The sequence below is a fragment of the Loxodonta africana genome, chromosome 6 (assembly GCF_030014295.1).
Source record: "Loxodonta africana isolate mLoxAfr1 chromosome 6, mLoxAfr1.hap2, whole genome shotgun sequence".
Classification (NCBI taxonomy): Eukaryota; Metazoa; Chordata; class Mammalia; order Proboscidea; family Elephantidae; genus Loxodonta; species Loxodonta africana.
In genome coordinates this window covers 50,672,651-50,696,197 of record NC_087347.1, presented here as the reverse complement: position 1 = coordinate 50,696,197, position 23,547 = coordinate 50,672,651, and the positions used below count along the sequence as shown (strand labels likewise).

At 38.5% G+C, this 23,547-nt stretch overlaps 2 protein-coding genes across 5 annotated transcripts in view; one reads left to right on the top strand and one right to left on the bottom strand.

Annotated features, from left to right (window-relative positions):
• The window catches only part of SLC39A10 (solute carrier family 39 member 10), a 50,872-nt gene extending 40,616 nt beyond the window's left edge, over positions 1–10,256 (top strand). For all 4 annotated transcript variants that reach the window (XM_064286873.1, XM_064286875.1, XM_064286874.1 and 1 more), the window contains exons 7-10: positions 748–1,116; positions 2,181–2,261; positions 4,764–4,954; positions 7,489–10,256. In XM_064286873.1, the coding sequence (XP_064142943.1) occupies positions 748–1,116; positions 2,181–2,261; positions 4,764–4,954; positions 7,489–7,647 (800 nt within the window). In that variant the 3' untranslated portion in view covers positions 7,648–10,256. The remainder of the gene's footprint in view (positions 1–747; positions 1,117–2,180; positions 2,262–4,763; positions 4,955–7,488) is intronic.
• The window catches only part of DNAH7 (dynein axonemal heavy chain 7), a 262,133-nt gene continuing 247,287 nt past the window's right edge, over positions 8,702–23,547 (bottom strand). Inside the window, exons 64-65 of the mRNA XM_023542658.2 lie at positions 12,395–12,498; positions 8,702–10,697 (exon numbers count right to left, since the gene is read on the bottom strand). Of these exons, the coding sequence (XP_023398426.2) occupies positions 10,491–10,697; positions 12,395–12,498 (311 nt within the window). The 3' untranslated portion in view covers positions 8,702–10,490. The remainder of the gene's footprint in view (positions 10,698–12,394; positions 12,499–23,547) is intronic.

Sequence of the window (23,547 nt, the reverse complement as noted above, 5' to 3'; positions counted from 1 at the left end):
CAGTTCTTTCAGCTTGAGAAATGCCAAGCGTGTTCTTTCCTTTTGGTTTTCTAACTCTAGGTCTTTGCACATTTCATTATAATACTTTAGTTTTTTTTTTTTGAGCTGTCCTTTGAAGGTTAGAACGAGTAAACTCTAAGGCTCCTTCTTTCTCTGAAGAATGGGTTTCATTTTGTTCCCTGTAAACGCTGTGGTCACTTTCCATCCTTTGATTTTCATCAGCTGTCCCATGATGTGCTCCTTAAGTTTCACGGTATCTTCACGCTTTCCAGTGTTTCTCTCACTTGCCTGCTGTTGATGTCATTTCCCTCCCAGTTACCTTATTTGAGGAAACCCTGGTGGCGTAGTGGTTAAGTGCTACGGCTGCTAACCAAAAGGTCAGCGGTTTGAATCCACCAGGCACTCCTTGGAAACTCTATGGGGCAGTTCTACTCTGTCCTGTATGGTCACTATGAGTCGGAATCGACTCGACAGCAATGGGTGTTTTCACCTCATTTGGAGCATCTTTTGGAGCTCAGAGACCCCAGTTTGTTTCATATGCATATATGTGTTTATTTATTTTTATTGGACCTCATAAAACACTGCTGTATTAAAATGGCTTCTAATTAATTTGAGGGAAATATGTTAAGAGTTTTAAAAGGTATTCACTTAAGAAATGTTCATTACACTTCTATTCTGCCTGGGTTAAATTAGCAAATGTCTTTGCATTTACTTGTTGATCAAGCATATTTTTTGCTATAAATATAGGAACTGATGACTCCGTTGTTTCCGAAGATCGACTTAATGAAACTGAGCTGACAGATTTAGAAGGCCAACAAGAATCCCCTCCTAAAAATTACCTTTGTGTAGAAGAGGAGAAGATCATGGACCATTCTCACAGTGATGGGTTACACACCATTCATGAGCATGATCTCCATGCTACTGCACATAACCACCACGAGGAGAGTAAAACTGTGCTGAGGAAACACAATCATCAGTGGCACCACAAACATTCTCATCATTCACACGGTCCTTGCCATTCTGGATCAGATCTGAAAGAAACGGGAATAGCTAATATAGCTTGGATGGTAATCATGGGGGATGGTATCCACAACTTCAGTGATGGGTTAGCAATTGGTAAGTGGACTTGAAACTTGGGTTACGATTTGTTTTTCATTAAGACTGTTTTTCTTCTTTCACTAGGTCAGCAATAATCTTACGACTATAATATGTAAGATTAAAGTTTGTCTGGAGCTTAACTCTACTATCATACATTATTCCTGTTTACTTGGTGTTTCTAAAGGTTATGCTTATGAGCTTGATAGGTTTATTTGGGGGCATAAAGGTATAAGTTCAGTGGTTTTTTGGAACATATAAACAAATGCTTGTGTTTACTTCTTTAATAACTTGATTTCTTATTTAAAACTCAGTGCCACATAGTGAAAAGAGTACCTTAAAATTTATATCTTGAAATACATTCACACAACCCTGAGTGAGAATAGATTAATTTTAATCTTGGATTTAATTAGTTTTACCCATTTTTGAAAAGGTGATGAAAAACCCTGTAATGTTAAAAATCCAGTGTACCAAGTTAAAATATATTTTATTAGAATCTTGCTAACGTGATCAGTGCATGATTTTGAAATCCAGACTCTATTAATCTCTTTCAGAGAACAGAGAGCATATTTTTGAATGCACAGTTCCTGTGAATGCTCAGAATATGCCTTCTGTTAGTAGTTGAATCACATGCATTTATACTGCAGATCTCATCCGCAGGTTCATCAGACAAATAATATTTTGTGCCATTTATACTTTAGACCCAGAAAAGTTTGGTGAAGAATGGTAGCTACTTTAATATAAATATTAAAGAGTAAGCAAAATCATAAACTTACAAGACTTTAAATTAGGGCATTGAAAACTGTCACTACTCCCAAGCTATTAGTGAGTTAGAAAGCTATACAAATAGAGAAATTAATTTGATGGGGAATATTTTTTTTTGCTTTATTCTTTTTTGGGTAGCTCTTTCTTTGGCTGTCAGACACCTGTTATACCTTGTTATGTGTTCAAAAACTACTGTGCAAAATAGTCACAAATATATTATGAAATTAATTTAGATAGATGAAAGAGACTGAATTTGTAATCATTAATAAAAATGGAAAAACAAAAAATCAGTAAATGCCACTGATATTTTTCCTTCCCAGGAGCAGCTTTCAGTGCTGGATTGACTGGAGGCATCAGTACTTCCATAGCTGTCTTCTGTCATGAACTGCCACATGAATTAGGTAACAGAACTTTATAATTTTTACCACATTCTAAGACTTTTTCGGTTGTAAAATGCATCCAAATTGCAGAGGTTTTAAAACAAAAAATGGCTCATTGCAAGTGTAAAGTGACGTGATTATAAGATACATCCTGATATTAAACCAAGATATCATTGCCTCTGTTGTCTTTTCCTTGGACAGTTTCCATAATCTTTGTATCTCTGGGTTCATTCTGCTCTAGCCCATCTTATACGCCTTATTACCAGATATAGCTTCCTAAAATGTGGTTTCCTTATGTAATTAGAACCTTCCAATAGCTTCATTTACATATAAAATAAGGCTGAGGTTCATTAGTCCTGCTGTTAATGGCCTTCACATTTGGCCTCCGCCTGCCTTTCCAACCTGACCTGCAGTATATCCTGTCATGTTTTCCACTTCACCTAAACACAGTTCACCAGACATGTAGTGTGTGTGCCTAATTTCTTCCTTTGGTTATACCGTCCTCCTCCTTGGCTTGTCTGGCTCCTCTATTCCTAGTTTATTGTGGTGTGAGTCATTTTCTCCAACTTCAGTACCATCCTCAGTACCTCAGGCCTTGGATTATTTCTTCCTTTAAACCTTATCACCTACTTTCTTTTGGTATTTAGTGAATTTCCCTTGTAGATGTCCTGTTTCTTAAACTCTAGGTTCTTTGTGTGTGGATAGTGTATCTTACAGCCTTCTCTAACTACTTAGCATAGTTCCTGGCATATAGCAGGCATTTAAAATTTTCACAGTAATTTTGATGTATGTGATTGGTTTTTTTAAGTACTATTATGTATCTCTGACACTGCTAGAGTTTTATAAAGTCCAGTTGTTTTGTTCTCTTGGTTCAATTTTATCTTAGAATTACCTTTCCCGTGTTAGTAAGACACTGACTTGCCAAATACTTTCTTTAACCCAATTTTATAGGAATACAATTCAAGCCTGTCTTTAGCTTTTAAATATGATTAAGTTGCCTCATATTTGTAATGTTTCACTTCTTTTTAACTTTCTTAATAATAGCCTTGGATACTTAATGCACACATACACCCTCACAGTGTACTGGGAAAACGTCCAGCTTCCTTTCCTACCTCCCTATCCATTAGCTCTGTAAATGGAGTATATCAGGCCACGTTACGATTGAGTGTGGTTTTATTGAATTGTCCTAGCCCCCAAGGATCCACTTGGGCACAGAATTGAAAGCAAGAAGCTTTGGGGATTAGGGATGGTTCCTTTCCTACTACTACTTACCTCTCTGTAGTTTCTGATTGAGGAAGTGACATACAAGAAAGGGTAGCTACATGTCAGACAAATGAATTACTTGTATTAATGGTTAGGTGAGCCACTGATACCTAGTGCAGAGCTCAGGTAAAAGCTGGATTAGAGATTTCTGCTTGGGCCAGGACCCAGGCATTTACTGATGAAGATCAAAGACGACAGCCTTCAGTATGGATTACACCTCAACATGAACAAAACAAAAATCTTCACAACTGGACCAATAAGCAATATCATGATAAACAGAGAAAAGATGGAAGTTATCAAGGATTTCATCTTATTTGGATCCACAATCGATACCCATAGAAGCAGCAGTCAAGAAATCAAAAGACGCATTGCATTAGGCAGATGTGCTACAAAAGACCTCTTTAAAGTGTTAAGAAAGCAAAGATGTTACCTTGAAAACTTAAGGTGCGCCTGTCCCAAACCATGGTATTTTGAGTCACTTCATGCATGTGAAAGCTAGACAGTGAATAGGGAAGACAAACGAAGAATTGATACATTTGAATTATGGCATTGGGGAAGAACATTGAATATACCGTGGGCTGCCAGAAGAATGAACAAATCTGTCTTGGAAGAAGTACAGCCAGAATGCTCCTTAGAAGGGAGGATGGCGAGACTTTGTCCCACCTACTTTGAACCTGGTATTGGGAGGGACCAGTCCCTGGAAAAGGACATCATGCTTGGTAAAATAGAGGATCAGTGAAAAAGGAAGACCCTCAAGGAGATGGACTGACAGAGCGGCTGCAACAATGGGCTCAAACTTAGCAATGACGTTCAGTTGTACATAGGGTTCCTATGAGTTGGAACCGGCTTGACAGCACCTAACGTGTGGTTTGCAGTAATTTGTTGGAACAGAGATAAATAATGCAACGTGCCAGTATCTTACTCTTTCGTGCTATTCCTTTGTAGTTACATCCTTCCCCATCCCTGCTTCTGGCAACCACTGACATGTTCTCCATCACTATAGTTTTGTCTTTTGAGAATGCCGTATAAATGGAATCCTATTGTGTCTGTTTTCTTTTGGCATTATGTTTTTGAAATCCATCCAGTTGTTTGAATGTGTTAAGGTTTAATTTACTAAAGAATAAATTTTATGTAACATCAGTTATTAAAGCTGTGTCTTTTTGTGCCATTCTTAATATTGTTTCTTATTGGCTTTCTCCATTCAAATTTGTGTTTTAAATTGTGTGGTTTTAAAACTTTCACAATATGTCTTCATTGCAGGTGATTTTGCAGTTCTTCTTAAAGCAGGCATGACTGTAAAACAAGCAATTGTTTATAACCTCCTCTCTGCCATGATGGCTTACATAGGCATGCTGATAGGCACAGCTGTTGGGCAGTATGCCAATAACATCACACTTTGGATCTTTGCAATCACGGCCGGCATGTTCCTCTATGTAGCCTTGGTGGATATGGTGAGATATTTTATATTTTTGTTGTGGACTAAACCTCAATTAAATTTTCCAGCTTGCAAAAATGGAAGAAATCTTGGGAAGTGGTTTGGAAGCCATGCTATATTAAAAAAAATATAACCCATTTTAAAATGATATCCTGAATAATCTATCAAGAAAAGACATTCAAATGGGAGGATTCCTTCTTTGGAAGCCAGTTTAAATGCTGAAAGTTTCTGACCAAATGATATTAGCGTTCAAAATCATCATCAGTAGTTTTTAGAGATACAATTACAGAAATATACTACTTTGGGGATTTTGTAATGTTGTTAATAGAATAATTCTTTGAGCTTGTTTTATGGCAAAGAAATAAACACTACACCTGTTAGATAAGCCAGTCTTCTGTAGGACATGGCATATTCCAAGGGATTTTTGTAATTTCCCTTATATCTAACTGTAGTTAAAAGTTAATAAATCTAATCAAAAAAACCCCATTGCTGTTGAGTCAGTTCTGACTCATAGTGACCCTATAGGACAAAGTAGAACTGCCCCATAGAGTTTCCAAGGAGCACCTGGCTGATTTGAACTGCCGACCTTTTGGTTAGCAGCTGTAGCACTTAACCACTAAGCCACCAGGGTTTCCTAATCTAAGCACTAATAAATACCTTTATTTTAATTTTACTTTAATTTCCAAAAATGTTAGACAGTGTTATTTACGGAAATCCTAGAGATTTGGTTAGTTTTTTTCTTTTTTTAAATAGGTATTACATTCACTTTTCTTCCTTGTAGGAGCTGTAAGGTAGTCTCATTTCAAAATTATAAAACCTAGAATTTTAATCATAAAAAAGTAATGCCTATTCATTGTAGAAAGTTTAGAAAATAGAAACAAAAATAAAATAGAAATTATTTATATTCTGTTGCTTAGAGGTAGCCATTTCCTCCCTTTCTTCTCAGACTTCTAGTACCTCATTTCCTATCGTCATGCTCGGCCGGTAACCTTACTTCCTATTTCATGGAGACCACTGAAGCTGTCAAGACACCTTCCACAAGTTCCAATCACCACTTCTACTCACCCTCTGTTATCTATACCTGTTTAGAAACAGTCGTGTTTGTAGCAGCCCCGTAGCAGTGTGGTCTCTGCTACAACTAACTGAGCTCTGCTCTTGCAGTGCAAAAGCAGCCACAGACAGTGTGTAAATGAATAGGCGGCTGAATTTGCAGTTTGCCAACCCCTATCACAGACCATTTGTTGATTTGATAAAGTAATTTGGTGAGAACTTTCGACAGGAATAATGGCCTCATACATGTATAATAAGCCATTGTACACCACTTCCATAGACTTTTAAACAAAGTAAATGACCAGCATGTGGTAGTTCTTATAAATATGACCCTCAGGAAATTGTTGAATATACTTCAGCACTGTTCAGCAGAGCATGCTGGTTGGATTAATTGTACTCATTATTTAACAACTTTTATAATGACGTTTCTTCCTAGGCAGGCATTATAGACTAAACACTACTACATTTGTCCTCTCTAAACCCAAAAGCACTGTGATACTGTTTGGAGTAAAGCCTAGTGTCTAAGAGTAGCAAATCAATGTCATTTTTTGTAGATATTGATTGCAGAAATGTGAAAGTGAAAACTAGAAGTGGCAGTTCTTTCACAATTTCGATTAGGTTTGGGTGGAAAGAACTTACACTTATAATAACGCAAAGGCATTTCATCCTCAGTACGTCCTACTTACTTAGAGAACCATTTAATTTTTTGTAGTTCGTGGATTACTCTTAACATAATACTACATAGCATTGCTTATGCTTTAGGAGTTAAATGATCATTAAACCTTTCAAAGCGCTATTCCTTTAAAGAATTGAAAAATTTCGAAATATTTTGAACTTTATCAGTATTGAGAGAGTAGGTCACTGTGAGGGCAGCCTCACAGCAGGACTTGGTGCCAGTTCTTTTCGATAGCTTTGATACACTGTTTTCTACCTTGGAAGGAAAGTAATGGCTTAGAGGCATAGAGATGCCAATATGGAATTGTCTCTAAATGCCTATCCTTGCTGTCATATGCACTGGAAATGAGAATTTCAAATGGAAAAGAGTGAAGTAATAATCCAGTTTTGAATTAGGTATCCCCGAAAGGAATCTTACTTTCTCAGAAAGCTTAATATTTATCAATAAATGTGACACTTGCGGTAATCATTTCTGAGTTTTATTGGCGATAATTTACGTTATACTTTAGTATGAAATAAAATGTCAGAATTAATAAGGTCAGTGGAATTTAACTAATTAAAAATGACTAATACATATATTTTGTGTGTTTGCTAGGAGGCAGGAAGGGAACAGATTCAGTATTCATATATAGACAAAGTATAAAATTTCTTTCTCCGTGTTTGACTAAAACATGTCTTATGGTTAGCGTTGTGATCAATAAAATCAGCATTTTGTTTGTAGTTAACACTTTAGTCATTAGTTTTCTTAAGTAGGAAAATGTTTTTTAAAAATATTTGAGCTAAAGTATTATATAAAACTGCTTATTAAGATGTTCTTTTTTTCAGCTTCCAGAAATGTTGCATGGTGATGGTGACAATGAAGAACATGGCTTTTGTCCGGTGGGGCAGTTCATTCTTCAGAATTTGGGATTGCTGCTTGGATTTGCCATCATGCTGGTGATTGCCCTCTATGAAGACAAAATTGTCCTTGACATTCAGTTTTGACCATTCCCAGTAATCACTGTTGGTTACGAGAATGTTGCCATGCAGCTTTGCATCTGTTCCCTGTACTGTATGCACATTGCTCAAAGAAAAGTCAGTGGCTTGCACTACTTACAACTTCCATAGATTTGAGCCTAACCACAAAAGACTGGTGCTCAGTACGGTTTTCCCTGAGTGAAGGGAGTCTTTTAAAAACATAAAGCCTGTGATAAAAAAAGGAGAAAATGGGACTCTTTGAACCAATGTTGATGTAGGTTTGATTAAGACTGTTTTTTAAATAATCATATAAAACACTAGTCTCTTTATTAGTAGAAACTTCTGTGGCTATGCAGAAATAGAAATTGAACCAAAAAAATCATTTAAACTTTAAAAATATTTTAAATGGACTTTGGGCAGACTTGTTTGTGCTTAAGAATGAATTGTAGTGCCCTTTAATTCAGCTACATATATATGTACCGTAATAGGGACCAACTTGACAGAAGTTGGAAACTGCATAAAATAGACTGTAGCAATTAGAGGAAAGCTCAGGCTGCGTTAGAGTATGGATTTAGCATTGGGGAAAGCCCTTATTCTTGAATCTAGAGTTACTATTTTTGTATATATTTGCATAGTGTTTAAACTTGCAGCCTAAACTACTGAAAATTGTGATTGTATGTTTTCGTGAGCTTCAGTTGAATGAAAGATTCATAATGGTCCTTTGTATTAATATACTTGGTGTTTGGGTTTTTTTTTTTTTTTAACTTTAATTTTGTTTTAGTTTGGGTCTTTTGGTGGGGTGGTGAGGCATGTGGTAAAATGTTTTTTCCTTAAAATTGTAACCCCCTAAAATATAAACAAAAAATGATGAACCCAAACAAGGTCGAAGTATTCAGTTTCCCTGCCTTAACAGTACTAACTAGTTACCTGACTGGGGGATTGCAGTTCTGAACGTATGCATTGCTTTCCCAGTTTGGCTTTGGAACCAAAAGCGCACGCTGTGGCTGGCACTAAGTTTGTGAAGCAGAAGATCCAACTTCTCCATGTCCATAATCTGTATATGAAGTGGCAATTAAAACGATTACTAGGATAACCTCCACGGATACCATGACTATCATGGTACCAGGTGACTTGGACTATGTCTTTAAATAACAAAGCTGAAATCACTTGATCATTTTGTGCCAAGATATGCTGTCGGTGCCTGATAGGGATTAGTGTCTCTCTTAGGTGCCCTGTGTTCCTGCCATAATTGTGAATGATTTGTGAGAAGTGCAAGCCATGTTAATCCTGAATTTTGACCGAATAATTTGTAGTGCTAGTCAAATGCATGTAGCTTTCCGTTTACACATTGTGCCATACGGTCTTCATTTATGCCAGGTAAACTGTACTTGAACTGTGCAGCTAGCTTTGTTTTAATCTGCTTTGGCAACCAATGTAGCTGCTTTAAAAAATCTTACTGTTCAAATATTTAAGAGCCAAACTTCTTCCATTCCATTTAAAATGTTTTCATTTAGTCGTCCTCCTTTCCCCAGTTCTGTTCCTCTTAACTCCATCAACTTTAAAACAAAAATCGGAACTTTGAGAGCAGCACATGCATCCAGGTATTAATAGATGATTGCCAGTGTTCTTTAGGCTGTAAACAAGGGCATTCAGGTGGTGGTACTTTTAATTTATGCTTAGTATTTGAAAGTAGTCTTTCTAGCTCTCTCCATGGCCTCCTTGTAACAAGTAGGGGTGTCATACCTACATTATTTTCAGCACTGGGCACTGAATTAGGACAGTCCTCATCTCATTGCTTGGCACTTCAAGCAACCTACCAAAAGGTGCTGGTATTTTATTTAGTACTGCCAACGTCGAGTGATTCAAACGTCTTGCTTTCTGAACCAGATACATCTGTAGCTCATTTTGGAGTTTTTACACCCGAGGAGGACTCTGCATTCCAGCATTCAATCTGCTTCATTAAAAACTTTCACGTAAAGCTACAGCTGGAATACACTCCCAGTCTAAATGCCTGATTTAAAGCAGATGGGTTTGCTGAAGTATATCAAGTTTTATATTCTCTCAGAAATGGTATTATCTTTATTTGCTAGGATTTTTTAAACCTTTCAAGAGGGCTGTAACAGTTGCTGCTAGTATTTTGTTAGGGTTCCACCAGTATTTAGTTTCCACATCATTCTATTGTATATTTTCAAGTCTTATAGACAATCTGAATTCCACTACATTTCTCTTTGGCTCCAACATTCCATTTAGCCTGACCAGTCTAATTTTAACATGCGTTTGTTGGAGGTCATTAATGTTACTTGTACAATGCTGTCACTGTGTGACATCCATATGAATTTCGGTGTATATCACATTGCATTCAATCAGCTGTGATTATGCTTGGAAATATTGTAGTAACTAGATGCAGTGTGAAATTTTTCCATTACCAGTAAGTCAGTGGCTTAAATGTGATTATGGTCCTGCAAGGTGATAACTTGCTAAAATATCTAAACTTTTTTTTGTTGTAACTGAATCATTTTTTAAGAATTTGTAAAGCTGGAAATGATCAAATGCTGTTTTTTTTTTCTTTTCATTGTCAACAGTGGTGTGTCATTTTATGTATGTTCCTAATGCTTATGGAACTCTCCCAAAATAAAGTTACTCAAATAGAGCAAATATACCAGTGTGTTTTCTTTGTCTTTATTTCAGAACATTTACTTACACTGAAGCATGAATCATTGAAAATTTAGGCTGCATTTGTACATAAATAAATTCATTATTCAGTATAAATCTAGTCAAATTGAATTAAAGCAAAAAAATTGCTTAAAAAGTAAAATATACTTTCTACTCAACTGTCTAAGAAGAAAGAAGAACAGGGAAATGACATCTCATTATGAATTAAGTTGACATAACAGTGCTACACCCCGTCCGATCCAGTGCTCCTTGGGATGGTCAGAGGGAAGAGTCATGGCGATCACAAAGTTTGTAGAGTGGCCAGTGGTAGATAATGTTCCTCTCCGCTCACTTGTCTTATATAATGGAGCAACATAACTTGGTCGTTTTGGTATGTCTAACCTCTTACAGGGCTTTAGCCACATCTGGAAGAAAATATTTAAAACATCTTAAACAAAGGCTGTTACATTTAACATCCATTTGAGCCTAATACCTTGTCAAAGTAAGATTGGTTAAATTATGTCTGCTAATACCGTGGCTGACATTTTCTTTCAGCAGTGCTGCCATTGCTTTTTTTTTTTTTTTTTTTAGCGCTCTCAGAACTATCTTCAGAACCACATTTTCTTTCAGCAGTGCTGCCATTGCTTTTTTTTTTTTTTTTTTTTTTAGCGCTCTCAGAACTATCTTCAGAACCAGTTAGGGAGCTAAAGGAGAAAATAAGTCCATGTCACTCTCACCTGCTCTATCAGGAAACTGATTACCTTATTCATCACCTCCACCATACTTAATGGGGATGACTTTTGGCACTTAAAACAACCAAAAAGATACACTTTCAAAGGACAGAGAACTGCCACTATTGTTACTAAAAGAATATGTCTTATAAATTGGTGGCCAGTCATCCCCGAGAATTCTTAAGGCATTTTTATCAATGGCTAATAACTAGATGGCACTCGCTCTTCCCCCGCTCCCCACATTTTAGGCAACTGTTTTAAAGGAAATGTAGATGAATGCTGTTTTAAATGGAGTCACATTCCTTTATGCAATAAGCCCATATTCATTTCAGAGTCATTAGCCAAGATTCTAGAATATTGTGTACAACTCACTGGTGAGCCTCACCTAATCTCAAAAATGGGTGGATTTTGAGGGAAGTTGATCTCTGAATATGAGTAACGAACAAGCCTTTAACTATAAAGATGGAATACGATGCTTTGTTTTAGCATTTAGTTGAATTTATTTTTCCTGTACTAATAATAGTAGCGGTCCTTGAAGTAATACAGTTTGACAGCCCGTTGTTCGGAGCCATCTTTTAAGTTTCTCAGGTCAAAACAAACTGAAGGAGCAAAGAAAGGTGGTCTGTATTTCTCATGATTGTAGAATCCAGAGTCTTTATCATAGGGGGATCCACGAAGCAGCCTTGCAGATACAGCTACAGTAAAAGGACTCATAACACTTGAAAACTAGATGTATTTCAACCTAAAAATGGATTTTCCGAATGTTTTTTTTTTTTTTAATTTCTTATTAGTGGACTTACTTATTCAGAAGAATCATTATCCATTTATAAACAACTGCTTGCTGCCACTCACTGCAAGTTCCCAGGTGAAAGAAAAACTGCCCAATCCCAGACTACTGAAATTGCAGACATTTGCCCTGAGACTTCCAATTTGGGTCTCACATTTGAAACTTCTCTGCTCACAGTGTGCGTGTGTGATAGTTTTCTCCCACTTGGCAGTCAGCTGGCCCCTCACTGTGCCTGTAATAGCTGCTCTGAAGGATTTCTGCCTGTCTTTGAGCTGCTTCCACAGCCCCCAAACAATTCAAGTAAATCCCACAGCCTGTATTTTACCACCATCCCACTCCTCCCTTTCAAAATGATTGAAAATATCCAGCCATTATCTCATGATGCAGTAACAGGTGGAAACTTCTATAATTTAATCTGCTCCTGCTGAAGACAGGTGCCTACAAAAAGTAACTTTTCAGGCAGATGGTCTTCATGTAGGAATCTTTCAATCTTTTTAAGTTTCACATTTTTAGGTCAATATACATATATACTGAACGTGTGTGTGTTTGTGTGTGTGTGTATTATAGCTTCCCTCATCCCCATGTATTATTAGAAAATACTAACCACAGGCACTGTATCATAAAGAATTTTGGGATGGGATTCTGCAAGTTTCTTGATCTTTCTATTCCAGGAAGCGCCATCCAGAAACAATCCATAAATGAAAACACCTAATTGTAAAAGAAACGGGTTGATTACAACACTTTCAATATGCATATTGATTGCGCTCCGAATCTATAATTCCTACATGTGAATGCTATGCAGATGATAAGAGGTTAGCAGCCTAAGGCTTGTTCTAAAACAAAATTTTCTGAGTGCTTTGGGGGTTTTTTTTGGCAACATTTCGTTGTGCTTCAGGTAGAAGTTTACAGAGCAAATTAGTTTCCCATTCAATGATTTATACACAAGTTGTTTTATGACACTGATTGTAATGTGTCAGCACTCTTCCCCTTTCCACCCCAGGTTCCTCGTTTCTGTTCATTCACCCAATTTTCTGGCCTCTTCCTGCCTTCTCATCTTTGCTTTTGGGCAGGTGTTACCCACCTGATAATGAATACTTGATGGTTCTAAGGAGCATATTCCTCACGGGTATTACTGTTTTATAGACCTGTCTAATATTTGGCTGAAAGGTGAACTTCAGGAGTGTGAGAAGGGTGTTCAGGGAGCCAAGATCTCAGGGGTTCCTCCAGTCTCAGACTGTAAGTCTGGTCTTTTTTGTGAATCTGAATTTTGTTCTACATTTTTCTCCTGCTCTGTCCAGGACCATCTATTGTGATCCCCGTCAGAGCGGTTGGTGGTGCAGACACCATCTAGTTCTGGTCTCAGGCTAGTGGAGGCTGTGGTTCATGTGGTCCATTAGTCCTTTGAACTAATTGCTTCCTTGTGTCTTTGGTTTTCTTCATTTTCCTTTGCTCCAGATGGGATGAGACCAATAGTTGTACCTTACATGGCCCCTCACAAGCTTTTAAGACCCCAGACACTACTCATCAAAGCAGAATGTAGATCATTTTCTTTACGAAATATGTTATGCCAGTTGACCTAAATGTCCCCCGAGACCATGGTCCTAGCCCTCAGCCCAGCAACTTGGTCCCGCAAGGTGTTTGGTATCATCATGGTTTTGATTTGCATCTCTGTGATGGCTAATGATAGAGAGCATCTTTTCCTGAGTGCTTCGTTTTAGGGCCATATTTCAAGGACATCTGTACTTTGTCTAGTGAATTCATGCAATGGTAAAATTAGGGGTTGCTTCTAAAACTAAATAGAAGAGAAGATATTTAAGAAATTTTAAATTAGCCTGTGGGAAATCCTCAATTTTTTTAAGTGCTGTATCAGATTTGCCAGTGACTATTAAAATATGTTGTCAGAGGCCATGAAAAAAAGCTGCAAGAAAAAGACTATAATTATAGGGATCCCAGCGGCTACTAGGCAGCATATGCACAAAATACCATTCTGCCAAGACCTCTCCTTAGTCTGTATAATGGGAGGACACACGGATGAACTCCTTTAGAAAGTAATGTCACACAGTAACAGCTGAAGATGAACATGGATTAGGAAATTCATGAAATGCAGGGTACTTTCTCTGGCTGTACTTTTGTGTAAAGCCTCATGCATTGACTACTGGTGTTTGCACATGCAAATATTCATTATAGATGTTGCACAGATGTGAAGGGAGGCAATACTGCGAGCAGGAAGACACAAGTTTTAGTTCCTAATTTGTGCAACTGAGCAATTCATCTAACCTCAGGGCCTGACAGAGATTTGTGATAGAGAATGCCTGCTTTGTAGAGCTGTTAGACTCAAATCAGCTAATAAAAGTAAAAGCACTTTGGAAACCAGCATATCAAGTACTCACGTCTGCTGGAGCATTGATGTCCAACAGGACTTTCTGCAGTGATGAAAGGCTCTATGTTTACGCTGCCCAATATGGTGGCGACTAGCTACATGTGGCTACTGAGCACTTGAAACCTGATTAGGGTGACTGAGGCACTGAATATTTAATTTTAATAAATTTAAATAGCCACATGTGGATAGTCCAGTGATGAAAGTTGGAGGGAAGATTTATGCTTTCTCCCCTCCGGGTTTTAAATGATAAAAAGAATACGTTGGAATAAAATATCAGTTTTATTAATTGGCAAAGCACTTGCCTAATATATGCCAAAGTATAACTCTGAAAAAGCCAAATTAGAAAGTACAGTTTGAACCTTGGACAATGTGATTGGTGGGCCACCTCAGGAAGAGATGGGTCTTCAAAGCACATGCTGACCCCTGCAGGCAGCCCTAAGCCTACAGACCAGTCACAATAATAGATGGGAAAGGAGAAAATAGAGGAGAACCTATAGACAGGTCCATGAGAACTTCAAGGACTTACCATTCTGAGCAGTGACGTTTAATACCCTAGTCCTACTTGCTTATAAGTATAGCCCAGTAAATCTCTGGCTGTAAACAATCAGATTATTCTTTGTTTGGGAAGAAAGAGAATGGCATAGAGAATGAACAGAAGAGTCCATTCCAACACGTAGAAAAGTAGAGATAAGGATAAAAGTTCTCTCCAACCTGACAATATTACAGGAAATGTGATGGGGATATTCAAATGCATTTTTTATTTCTCATGGTCAGTTAAGTACCTTAAGGAAACACAAATTATGGACTGTTAAAGCCCGTTGCCGTCAAGTTGATTACGACTCATAGCAACCCTGTAGGAGAGCGTAGAACTGCCCCATAGAGTTTCCGAAGAGTGCCTGGTAGATTCAAACTGCCAAGCTTTTGGTTAGCAGCCATGGCACTTAACCACTACACCACCAGGGTTTCCACAGAGTATTAGGTAGATGTTAACTAGGTCCTCACTCATAAAAACAAACAAATTTTTTTTTTCCACTTCAAATTCTATGAATCACTCCTTTTGCCATCCATAGGCTATCCCTCTCTTGTTCACTATTTCTGCTCCTCTTCCCACTGTGTAGGGCTCTCAGTCGATGACTAGGAGTACTAATTCAGATAAGATGAATCTTAGGCAAATATATCTAGATTGTAGGATGCCAAGTACATAATACATAAGCTTACCATGGCATGGCAACCTTCAAAATGTCCTTCTCAAGTTTTAATTTAATCTTAGGTAAATGAGGTTGTCGTCTTTATGAGCCCAGCACCCAGAAAAAGGCACACACTAAAGTGTGTATAAAGAAGAGAGACTGGTGGAGGGGTAGAGATCGGAAAGAATCTTTGGTTCTAGCCCAGGCTGTTCTCATGTGGGATCTATGGTCTTACCATTTCTCCAAATCATACCATGGATTCTCATTTTCTTTCTGGTTACTAGCTAAGTAGGAAGGAAAAAAACTGGAATGATAAAGGCTAATTTGTGGAGCCGTGGTGGTGCAGTGGTTAAGAGCTACAGCTGCTAACCAAAAGGTCAGCAGCTTAAATCCACCAGCCGCTCCTTGTAAGCCTTATGGGGCAGTTCTACTCTGTCCTATAGGGTCACTACAAGTCGGAATCAACTCGACAGCAATGGTTTTATTTATTTTTTTAATTTGTGGGTATGTGTGTTTATCAGTGAAAATGTGTGTGTGTGTACAAAATAATAAAATTTATGATTTAGCTAATTTTTATCAGCTTAGTATCTATCAGTTATTATAAATCAAGCCAGGGCTAGTACTTTAGTATTCAATATGATGGTTTATTTAGCTGATGGCTAAATAGATTTCTCTTTACTGTATGATCTTGTAACACTAAATAGTCTTTATTGATCTTTAGATAAATTGAGCTTTATACCTGTTCCACCATTTTCAAGATAATATTGGATTTTTAATATCTGACCTTTTTTAATAAGAGCAGTTTTCAGTTAAATTAGCAAATCACTGTGAAAAGATATATCAGCTACCATGTACAATGTCTATGTTCAGTGTATAATGATTGGCAATTCAACAGTTTGGTCTTGGCTATTAGCTAGTTTACAAACTTTAGGCAATGCCTTTTATAAACTCAATCTTTCAGGTAAGCTCAGAAACATATAATTGAGGAACATCGTCAGTACTGCTCAGATTTCAGTCAAACACCACTTCCTATCTTTTATCACAATGATATTAGAAAAAAAAAAGTATATTCTTGCATCTGAATTAAATACTTTCCTTGGAAATTTAATGATGTTTTCTTACTTCTCCTATCGAAACACTAAGTAAGCCATAAGGAAAGCAATTAAGCTTGCAGGCTTGAAAGCCAGATGTCCTAGCTACTAGCCAGTAACTAGCTATGAGAACTTACTCAAGTTATTAAGAAGAAGAGCATGGCATCAGGATTGGAAGAAGACTCATTAACAACCTGCAATATGCAGATGACACAACTTTGCCTGCTGAAAGCAAAGAGGACTTGAAGCACTTGCTGATGCAGATCAAAGACTACACCTTTCAGTATGGATTACATAACATAAAGAAAACAAAAATCCTCACAACTGGACCAATAACCAACATTATGATAAATGGAGAAAATATTGCAGTTGTCAAGAATTTCATTTAATTGCATCCATGATCAATGCCCAGGCAAGCAGCAGTCAAGAAGTCAAATGATACCAAATGTTGGAGAGGCTGGGAGGAGCTTGGAACTCTCATGTGCTGCTGGTGGGAATATAAAATGGTACAACCATTTTGGAAAATGACATGGCACTTCCTTAGAAAGCTAGAAATAGAAATACCATATGATCCAGCTATCCCACTCCTAGGAATATATCCTAGAGAAATAAGAGCCATTACACTAACAGACATATGCACACCCATGTTCATTACAGCATTATTCACTAGCAAAAAAATGGAAACAACCTTAGTGCCCATCAACAGATGACTGGATAAACAAACTATGGTAACTATGGTACACACATACAATGGAATACTACACAACAGTAAAGAACAATGATGAATCTGAGAAATAATCTTACAACATGGATGAATCTGGAGAGCATTTGTTGTTGTTAGGTGCCATCAAGTTGGTTCAGACTCATAGCGACCTTATGTACAATGAAATGAAACACTGCCCGGTCCTGTGCCATCCTCACAATCGTTGTTATGCTTAAGCCCATTCTTGTAGCTGCTGTGTTAATCCATCTCATTGAGGGTCTTCCTCTTTTTCACTGACCCTCTACTTTATAAAGCATGATAACCTTCTCCAGGAACTAAGCACCTCTTGATAACATGTCCAAAGTATGTGAGACCTACTCTCTCCATCCTTGCTTCTAAGGAGCATTCTGGTTGTATTTCTTCCAAGACAGATTTGTTTGTTCTTTTGACAGTCCATGGTACATTCAATATTCTTCAACAACACCACAATTCACAAAATTTCAAAAAAATTCTTCTTTGGTCTTCCTTATTCATTGTCCAGCTTTCGCATGCATATAAGGTGATTGAAAATACCATGGTTTGGGTCAGATGCACCTTAGTCTTCAAGGTGACATCTTTGCTTTTCAACATTTTATAGAGGTCTTTTGCAGCAGATTTATCGAGTACAATGTGTCTTTTGATTTCTTGACTGCTGCTTCCATGGGTGTTGATTGTAGATCCAAGTAAAATGAAATCCCTGACAACTGGAGGGCATTATCTGAGTGAAATAAGTCAATCACAAAAGGACAAATACTATATGAGACCACTATTATAAAAACTCATCAAAAGGTTTACACACAGAAAGAAACAATCTTTGATGGTTACTAGGAAGGGGAGGGGTGTGGACAGAAAAACACTAACTAGACAATAGACAAGTGGTAACTTTGGTGAAGCGTAAGACGGTACACAATACTGGGGAAGTCAGCACAACTTGACCAAGACAAGGTCACAGAAGCTTCATAAAAAACCAAACCAAACCCATTGTCATGGAGTTGATTCCAACTCATAGCAACCCTACAGGACAGAGGAGAAATGCCCCATGGAGTTTCCAAGGAGCACCTGGTGGATTTGAACTGCCGAACCTTTGGTTAGCAGCCATAGTACTTAACCACTGCACTACCAGGGTTTCTGGAAGCTTCACAGACACATCCAAACTCCCTGAGGGACCGAAATAGTGGGCTGAGGGCTAGGGATCATGGTCTCAGGGGACATCTAGCTCAATTGGCATAACATATTTTATAAAGAAAATATTCTACATCCTACTTTGGTGAGTTGCATCTGGGGTCTTAAAGTTTGTGATCAGCCATCTAAGATACTCCACTGGTTCTACCCTGTCTGGAGAAAGGGAGATGAAGAAAACCAAAGACACAAGGGAAAGATTAGTCTAAAGGACTAATGGACCACAACTACCACAGCCTCCACCAGACTGAGTCCAGCACAACTACATGGTATCCAGCTACCACCACCAACTGCTCTAACAGGGATCACAGTAGAGGGTCCCAGACAGAGCAGGAGAAAAATGTAGAACAAAATTCTAACTTACAAACAAAAATGACCAGACTTACTAGTCTGACAGAGACTGCAAAAACCCTGAGAGTATGCCCCCCACCCCACCCCTCCATAGCCTTTTAACTCAGTACTTGAAGTCACTCCTGAGGTTCATCCTTCAGTCAAAAATTAGACAGGCCAATGAAAACAAACCCAAAATAGACCAAAGAAGAATTGATGCCTTTGAATTATGGTGTTGGTGAAGAATATTGGATATGCCAAGGACCTCTAGAAGAACAAACAATCTGTCTTGGAAGAAGTACAGCCGGAATGCTCCTTAGAAGGGAGGATAGCGAGACTTCGTCTCATGTACTTTGGACAAGTTATCAGGAGTCCCTGGAGAAGGACTTAATGCTTGGTAAAGCAGAGGGTCAGCAAAAATGAGGAAAGCACTCAATGAGATGGACTGACACAGTGGCTGCAACAATGGGCTCAAACATTGCAACAACTCTGAGGATGGACCAGGCAATGTTTTGTTCTGTTGTACAAAGGGTTGGTATGAGTTGGAACTGACTTGGTGGCACCTAACAACAACAACAAAGCCTTAGTTTCTGCTCTTGTATAATGGCAGCAATGATAGTACTTGTGGAACAGGGCTGTTTTTGAGACTAAATGTAAAAGACAGTTTCTGGAACCCAGCAGTGGCACAGAGTGACTGTACAGTCCGTGTCCATGCACTTCCTCTTTATTTGCCTATCTTCACCTTAAACGCCCCTTCACTCCCTTCCCACAAATTAATTTGAACCAACTTCTAATAGTAGGTTTGAACCCCTGCTGAGAATCTGCATTTCTAACAAGTTCCCAGGTGATGCTAAGGGTGCTGGTTAGGGACCAACTCTAAGAACCACTGGGATGGCAGCGGTTCTCGAAATGTTTTATACATGAAAATCACTTGGGGATCTTGTTAAAATGTAGGTTCTGATTCAGTATACCTGGGGGAGAAATCCAAATTCTCAGTAGGGGTTCGAACTGGAAAGAACTAGTTCGAAGCCTTGGTTTGAACACAATTACTTTTCCTTCTAGGTATGTTTGTGAGGCTAATTCACTATGTTTTGAATTTTATAAGAGCAGGGACTCAAACTTCTATTTATTGGTACCTTTTTTTTAGGCATGAAATACAGTGATATATTACAGAGAAGCTATTTTTTAAGGGCCTATAAAATTAAGGAAACAATAAACTAAACAATTTAGCAGGAAGTTGTTAAATTCCCTCAGGCATGCAACAACCTGCCGTTCTGAGTATATTAAGAGTAAAGGAATTCTGAATAAATGGCCAGATAAATGATGAGTCAGACATCTATGGCTGGAATAAAAAATGATTAGGTGTTAAGACATTCTTGTCTCAATGTTCCTTTTCCCCAGCATTTATTGCTCTTAAATGTGTTTCTGCAATAAGACTGCTAGAATTAAATGTTGTTGTTGTTATTAGGTGCCATCGAGTGGTTTCCAGCTCATAGCGGCCCTATTTGCAACAGAACGAAGCACTGCCTGGTCCCGAGCCACCCTTAAAATTATTGTTATGCTTGAGCTCATTGTTGCAGACACTTTGTCAATCCACCTTGTTGAGGGTCTTCCTCTTTTCTGCTGACCCTGTACTCTGCCAAGCATAATATCCTTCTCCAGGGACTGATCCCTCCGGACAGCATGTCCAAAGTATGTAAGACACAGTCTCCCCATCCTTGCCTCTAAGGAGCATTCTGGCTGTACTTCTTCTAAGACAGATTTGTTCATTCTTCTGGCAGTCCATGGTATATTCAATATTCTTTGCCAACACCACAATTCAAAGGCATCAATTCTTCTTCAGTCTTCCTTATTCATTGTCCAGCTTTCACATGCATATGATGCAATTGAAAATACCATGGCTAGGGTCAAGTGCACCTTAGTCTTCAAGGTGATACCCTTGCTCTTCAGCACTTTGAAGAGGTCCTTTGCAGCAGATTTGCCCAATGCAATGCATCTTTTAATTTCTTGACTGCTGCTTCCATGGCTGTTGATTGTGGATCCAAGTAAAATGAAATCCTTGACAACTTCAATCTTTTCTCCGTTTATCATGACGTTGCTCATTGGTCCAGTTGTGAGGATTTTTGTTTTCTTTATGTTGAGATGTAATCCATACTGAAGGCTGTGGTCTTTGATCTTCATTAGTAAGTGCTTCAAGTCCTCTTCACTTTCAGGAAGCAAGGTTGTGTCATCTGCATAACACAGGTTGTTAATGAATCTTCCTCCAATCCTGATGCGCTGTTCTTCTTCATATAGTCCAGCTTCTCGGATTATTTGCTCAGCATACAGATTGAATAGGTATGGTGAAAGAATACAACCCTGACGCATACCTTTCCTGACTTTAAACCAACCAGTATCCCCTAGTTCTGTCTGAACAACTGCCTCTTGATCTATGTAAAGGTTCCTCATGAGCACAATTAAGTGTTCTGGAATTCCCATTCTTCACAATGTTATCCCTAGTTTGTTATGATCCACACAGTCAAATGCCTTTGTATAGTCAATAAAACACAGGTAAACATCCCTCTGGTATTCTCTGCTTTCAGCCAGGATCCATCTGACATCAGCAATGATATCCCTGGTTCCACGTCCTCTTCTGAAACCGGCCTGAATTTCTGGCAGTGCCCTGTCGATATACTGCTGCAGCCGTTTTTGAATGATCTTCACCAAAATTTTGCTCGCATGTGATATTAATGATATTGTTCTATAATTTCCAGATTCGGCTGGATCACCTTTCTTGGGAATAGGCATAAATATGGATCTCTTCCAGTCAGTTGGCCAGGCAGCTGTCTTCCATATTTCTTGGCATAGACGAGTGAGCACCTCCAGTGCTGCATTTCTTTGTTGAAACATCTCAATTGATATTCCATCAATTCCTGGAGCCTTGGTTTTCGCCAATGCCTTCAGAGCAGCTTGGACTTTCTTCCTTCAGTACCATCGGTTCCTGATCATATGCCACCTCTTGAAGTGGTTGAACATCGACTAATTCTTTTTGGTATAATGACTCTGTATTCCTTCCATCTTCTTTTGATGCTTTCTGCGTCGTTTAATATTTTCCCCATGGAATCCTTCACTATTGCAACTCGAGGCTTGAATTTTTTCTTCAGTTCTTTCAGCTTGAGAAATGCCAAGCATGTTCTTCCCTTTTGGTTTTCCATCTCCAGCTCTTTGTAAATGTCATTATAATACTTTGTCTTCTCGAGCCGCCCTTTGAAATCTGTTCAGATCTTTTACTTCAACAATTCTTCCTTTTGCTTTAGCTGCTGGACGTTTGAGAGCAAGATTCAGAGTCTCCACTGACATCCATCTTGGTCTTTTCTTTCTTTCCTGTCTTTTTAATGACCTCTTGCTTTCTTTATGGATGATGTCCTTGATGTCATTCCACAACTTGTCTGGTCTTCGGTCACTAGTGTTCAATGCATCCCATCTATTCTTCGGATGGTCTCTAAATTCAGGTGAGATATACTCAAGGTCATATTTTGGCTTTCGTGGACTTACTGTGATTTTCTTCAGTTTCAGCTTGAAATTGCATATGATCAATTGATGGTCTGTTCCACAGTCAGCCCCTGGCCTTATTCTGCCTGATGATATTGAGTTTTTCCATCATCTCTTTCCACAGATGTAGTCAGTTTGATTTCTGTGTGTTCCATCTGGTGAGGTCCATGTGTATAGTCACCCTTTATGTTGGTGAAAGAAGGTATTTGCAATGAAGAAGTCGTTGGTCTTGCAAAATTCTATCATTCAATCTCCGGCATTGTTTCTATCACCAAGGCCGTATTTTCCAACTACTGATCCTTCTTTGTTTCCAACTTTCGCATCTGAATTGCCAATAACTATCAATGCATCTTGACTGTATGTTCAATCAATTTCAGTCTGCAGCAGCTGATAAAAATCTTCTGTTTCTTCATCTTTGGCTCTAGTGGTTGGTGCGTAAATTTAAATAACAGTCGTATTAACTGGTCTTCCCGGTAGGCGTATGGATATTATCCTGTCACTGACAGTGTTGTACTTCAGGATACATCTTGAAACGTTCTTTTTGACAATGAATGCAACACCATTCCTCTTCGAGTTGTCATTCCCAGCATAGTAGACTACATGATTGTCCGATTCAAAATGGCCAATACCAGTCCATTTCAGCTCACTAATGCCTAGGATATCAATGTTTATGTGTTCCATTTCATTTTTGACAATTTCCAATTTTCCTAGATTCATACTTCGTACATCCCAGGTTCCGATTATTAATGGATGTTTGCAGCTGTTTCTTCTCATTTTGAGTCGTGCCACATCAGCAAATGAAGGTCCCAAAAGCTTTACTCCATCCACGTCATTAAGGTCAACTCTACTTTGAGGAGGCAGCTCTTCCCCAGTCATCTTTTGAGTGCCTTCCAACCTGGGGGGCTCATCTTCCAGCACTATATCAGAGAATGTTCCACTGCTATTCATAAGGTTTTCACCGGCTAATGCTTCTCAGAAGTAGACTGCTGGATCCTTCTTCCTAGTCTGTCTTAGTCTGGAAGCTCCGCTGAAACCTGTCCTCCAAGGGTGACCCTGCTGGTATCTGAATACTGGTGGCATAGCTTCCAGCATCACAGCCATACGGAAGCCCCCACAGTACAACAAAGTGACAGACATGTGGGGGCTGGAATTAAATATTAATGACAGTTGTAGTAAATGGAAGTTTAAAATGTTGGGTTGACAAAAAAAAACAAACCCGTTGTCGTTTAGTCAATTTCAACTCATGGCAACCCTATAGGACAGAGTCGAACTGCCCCATAGGGTTTCCAAAGCTGTGAATCTTTATAGAAGCACACT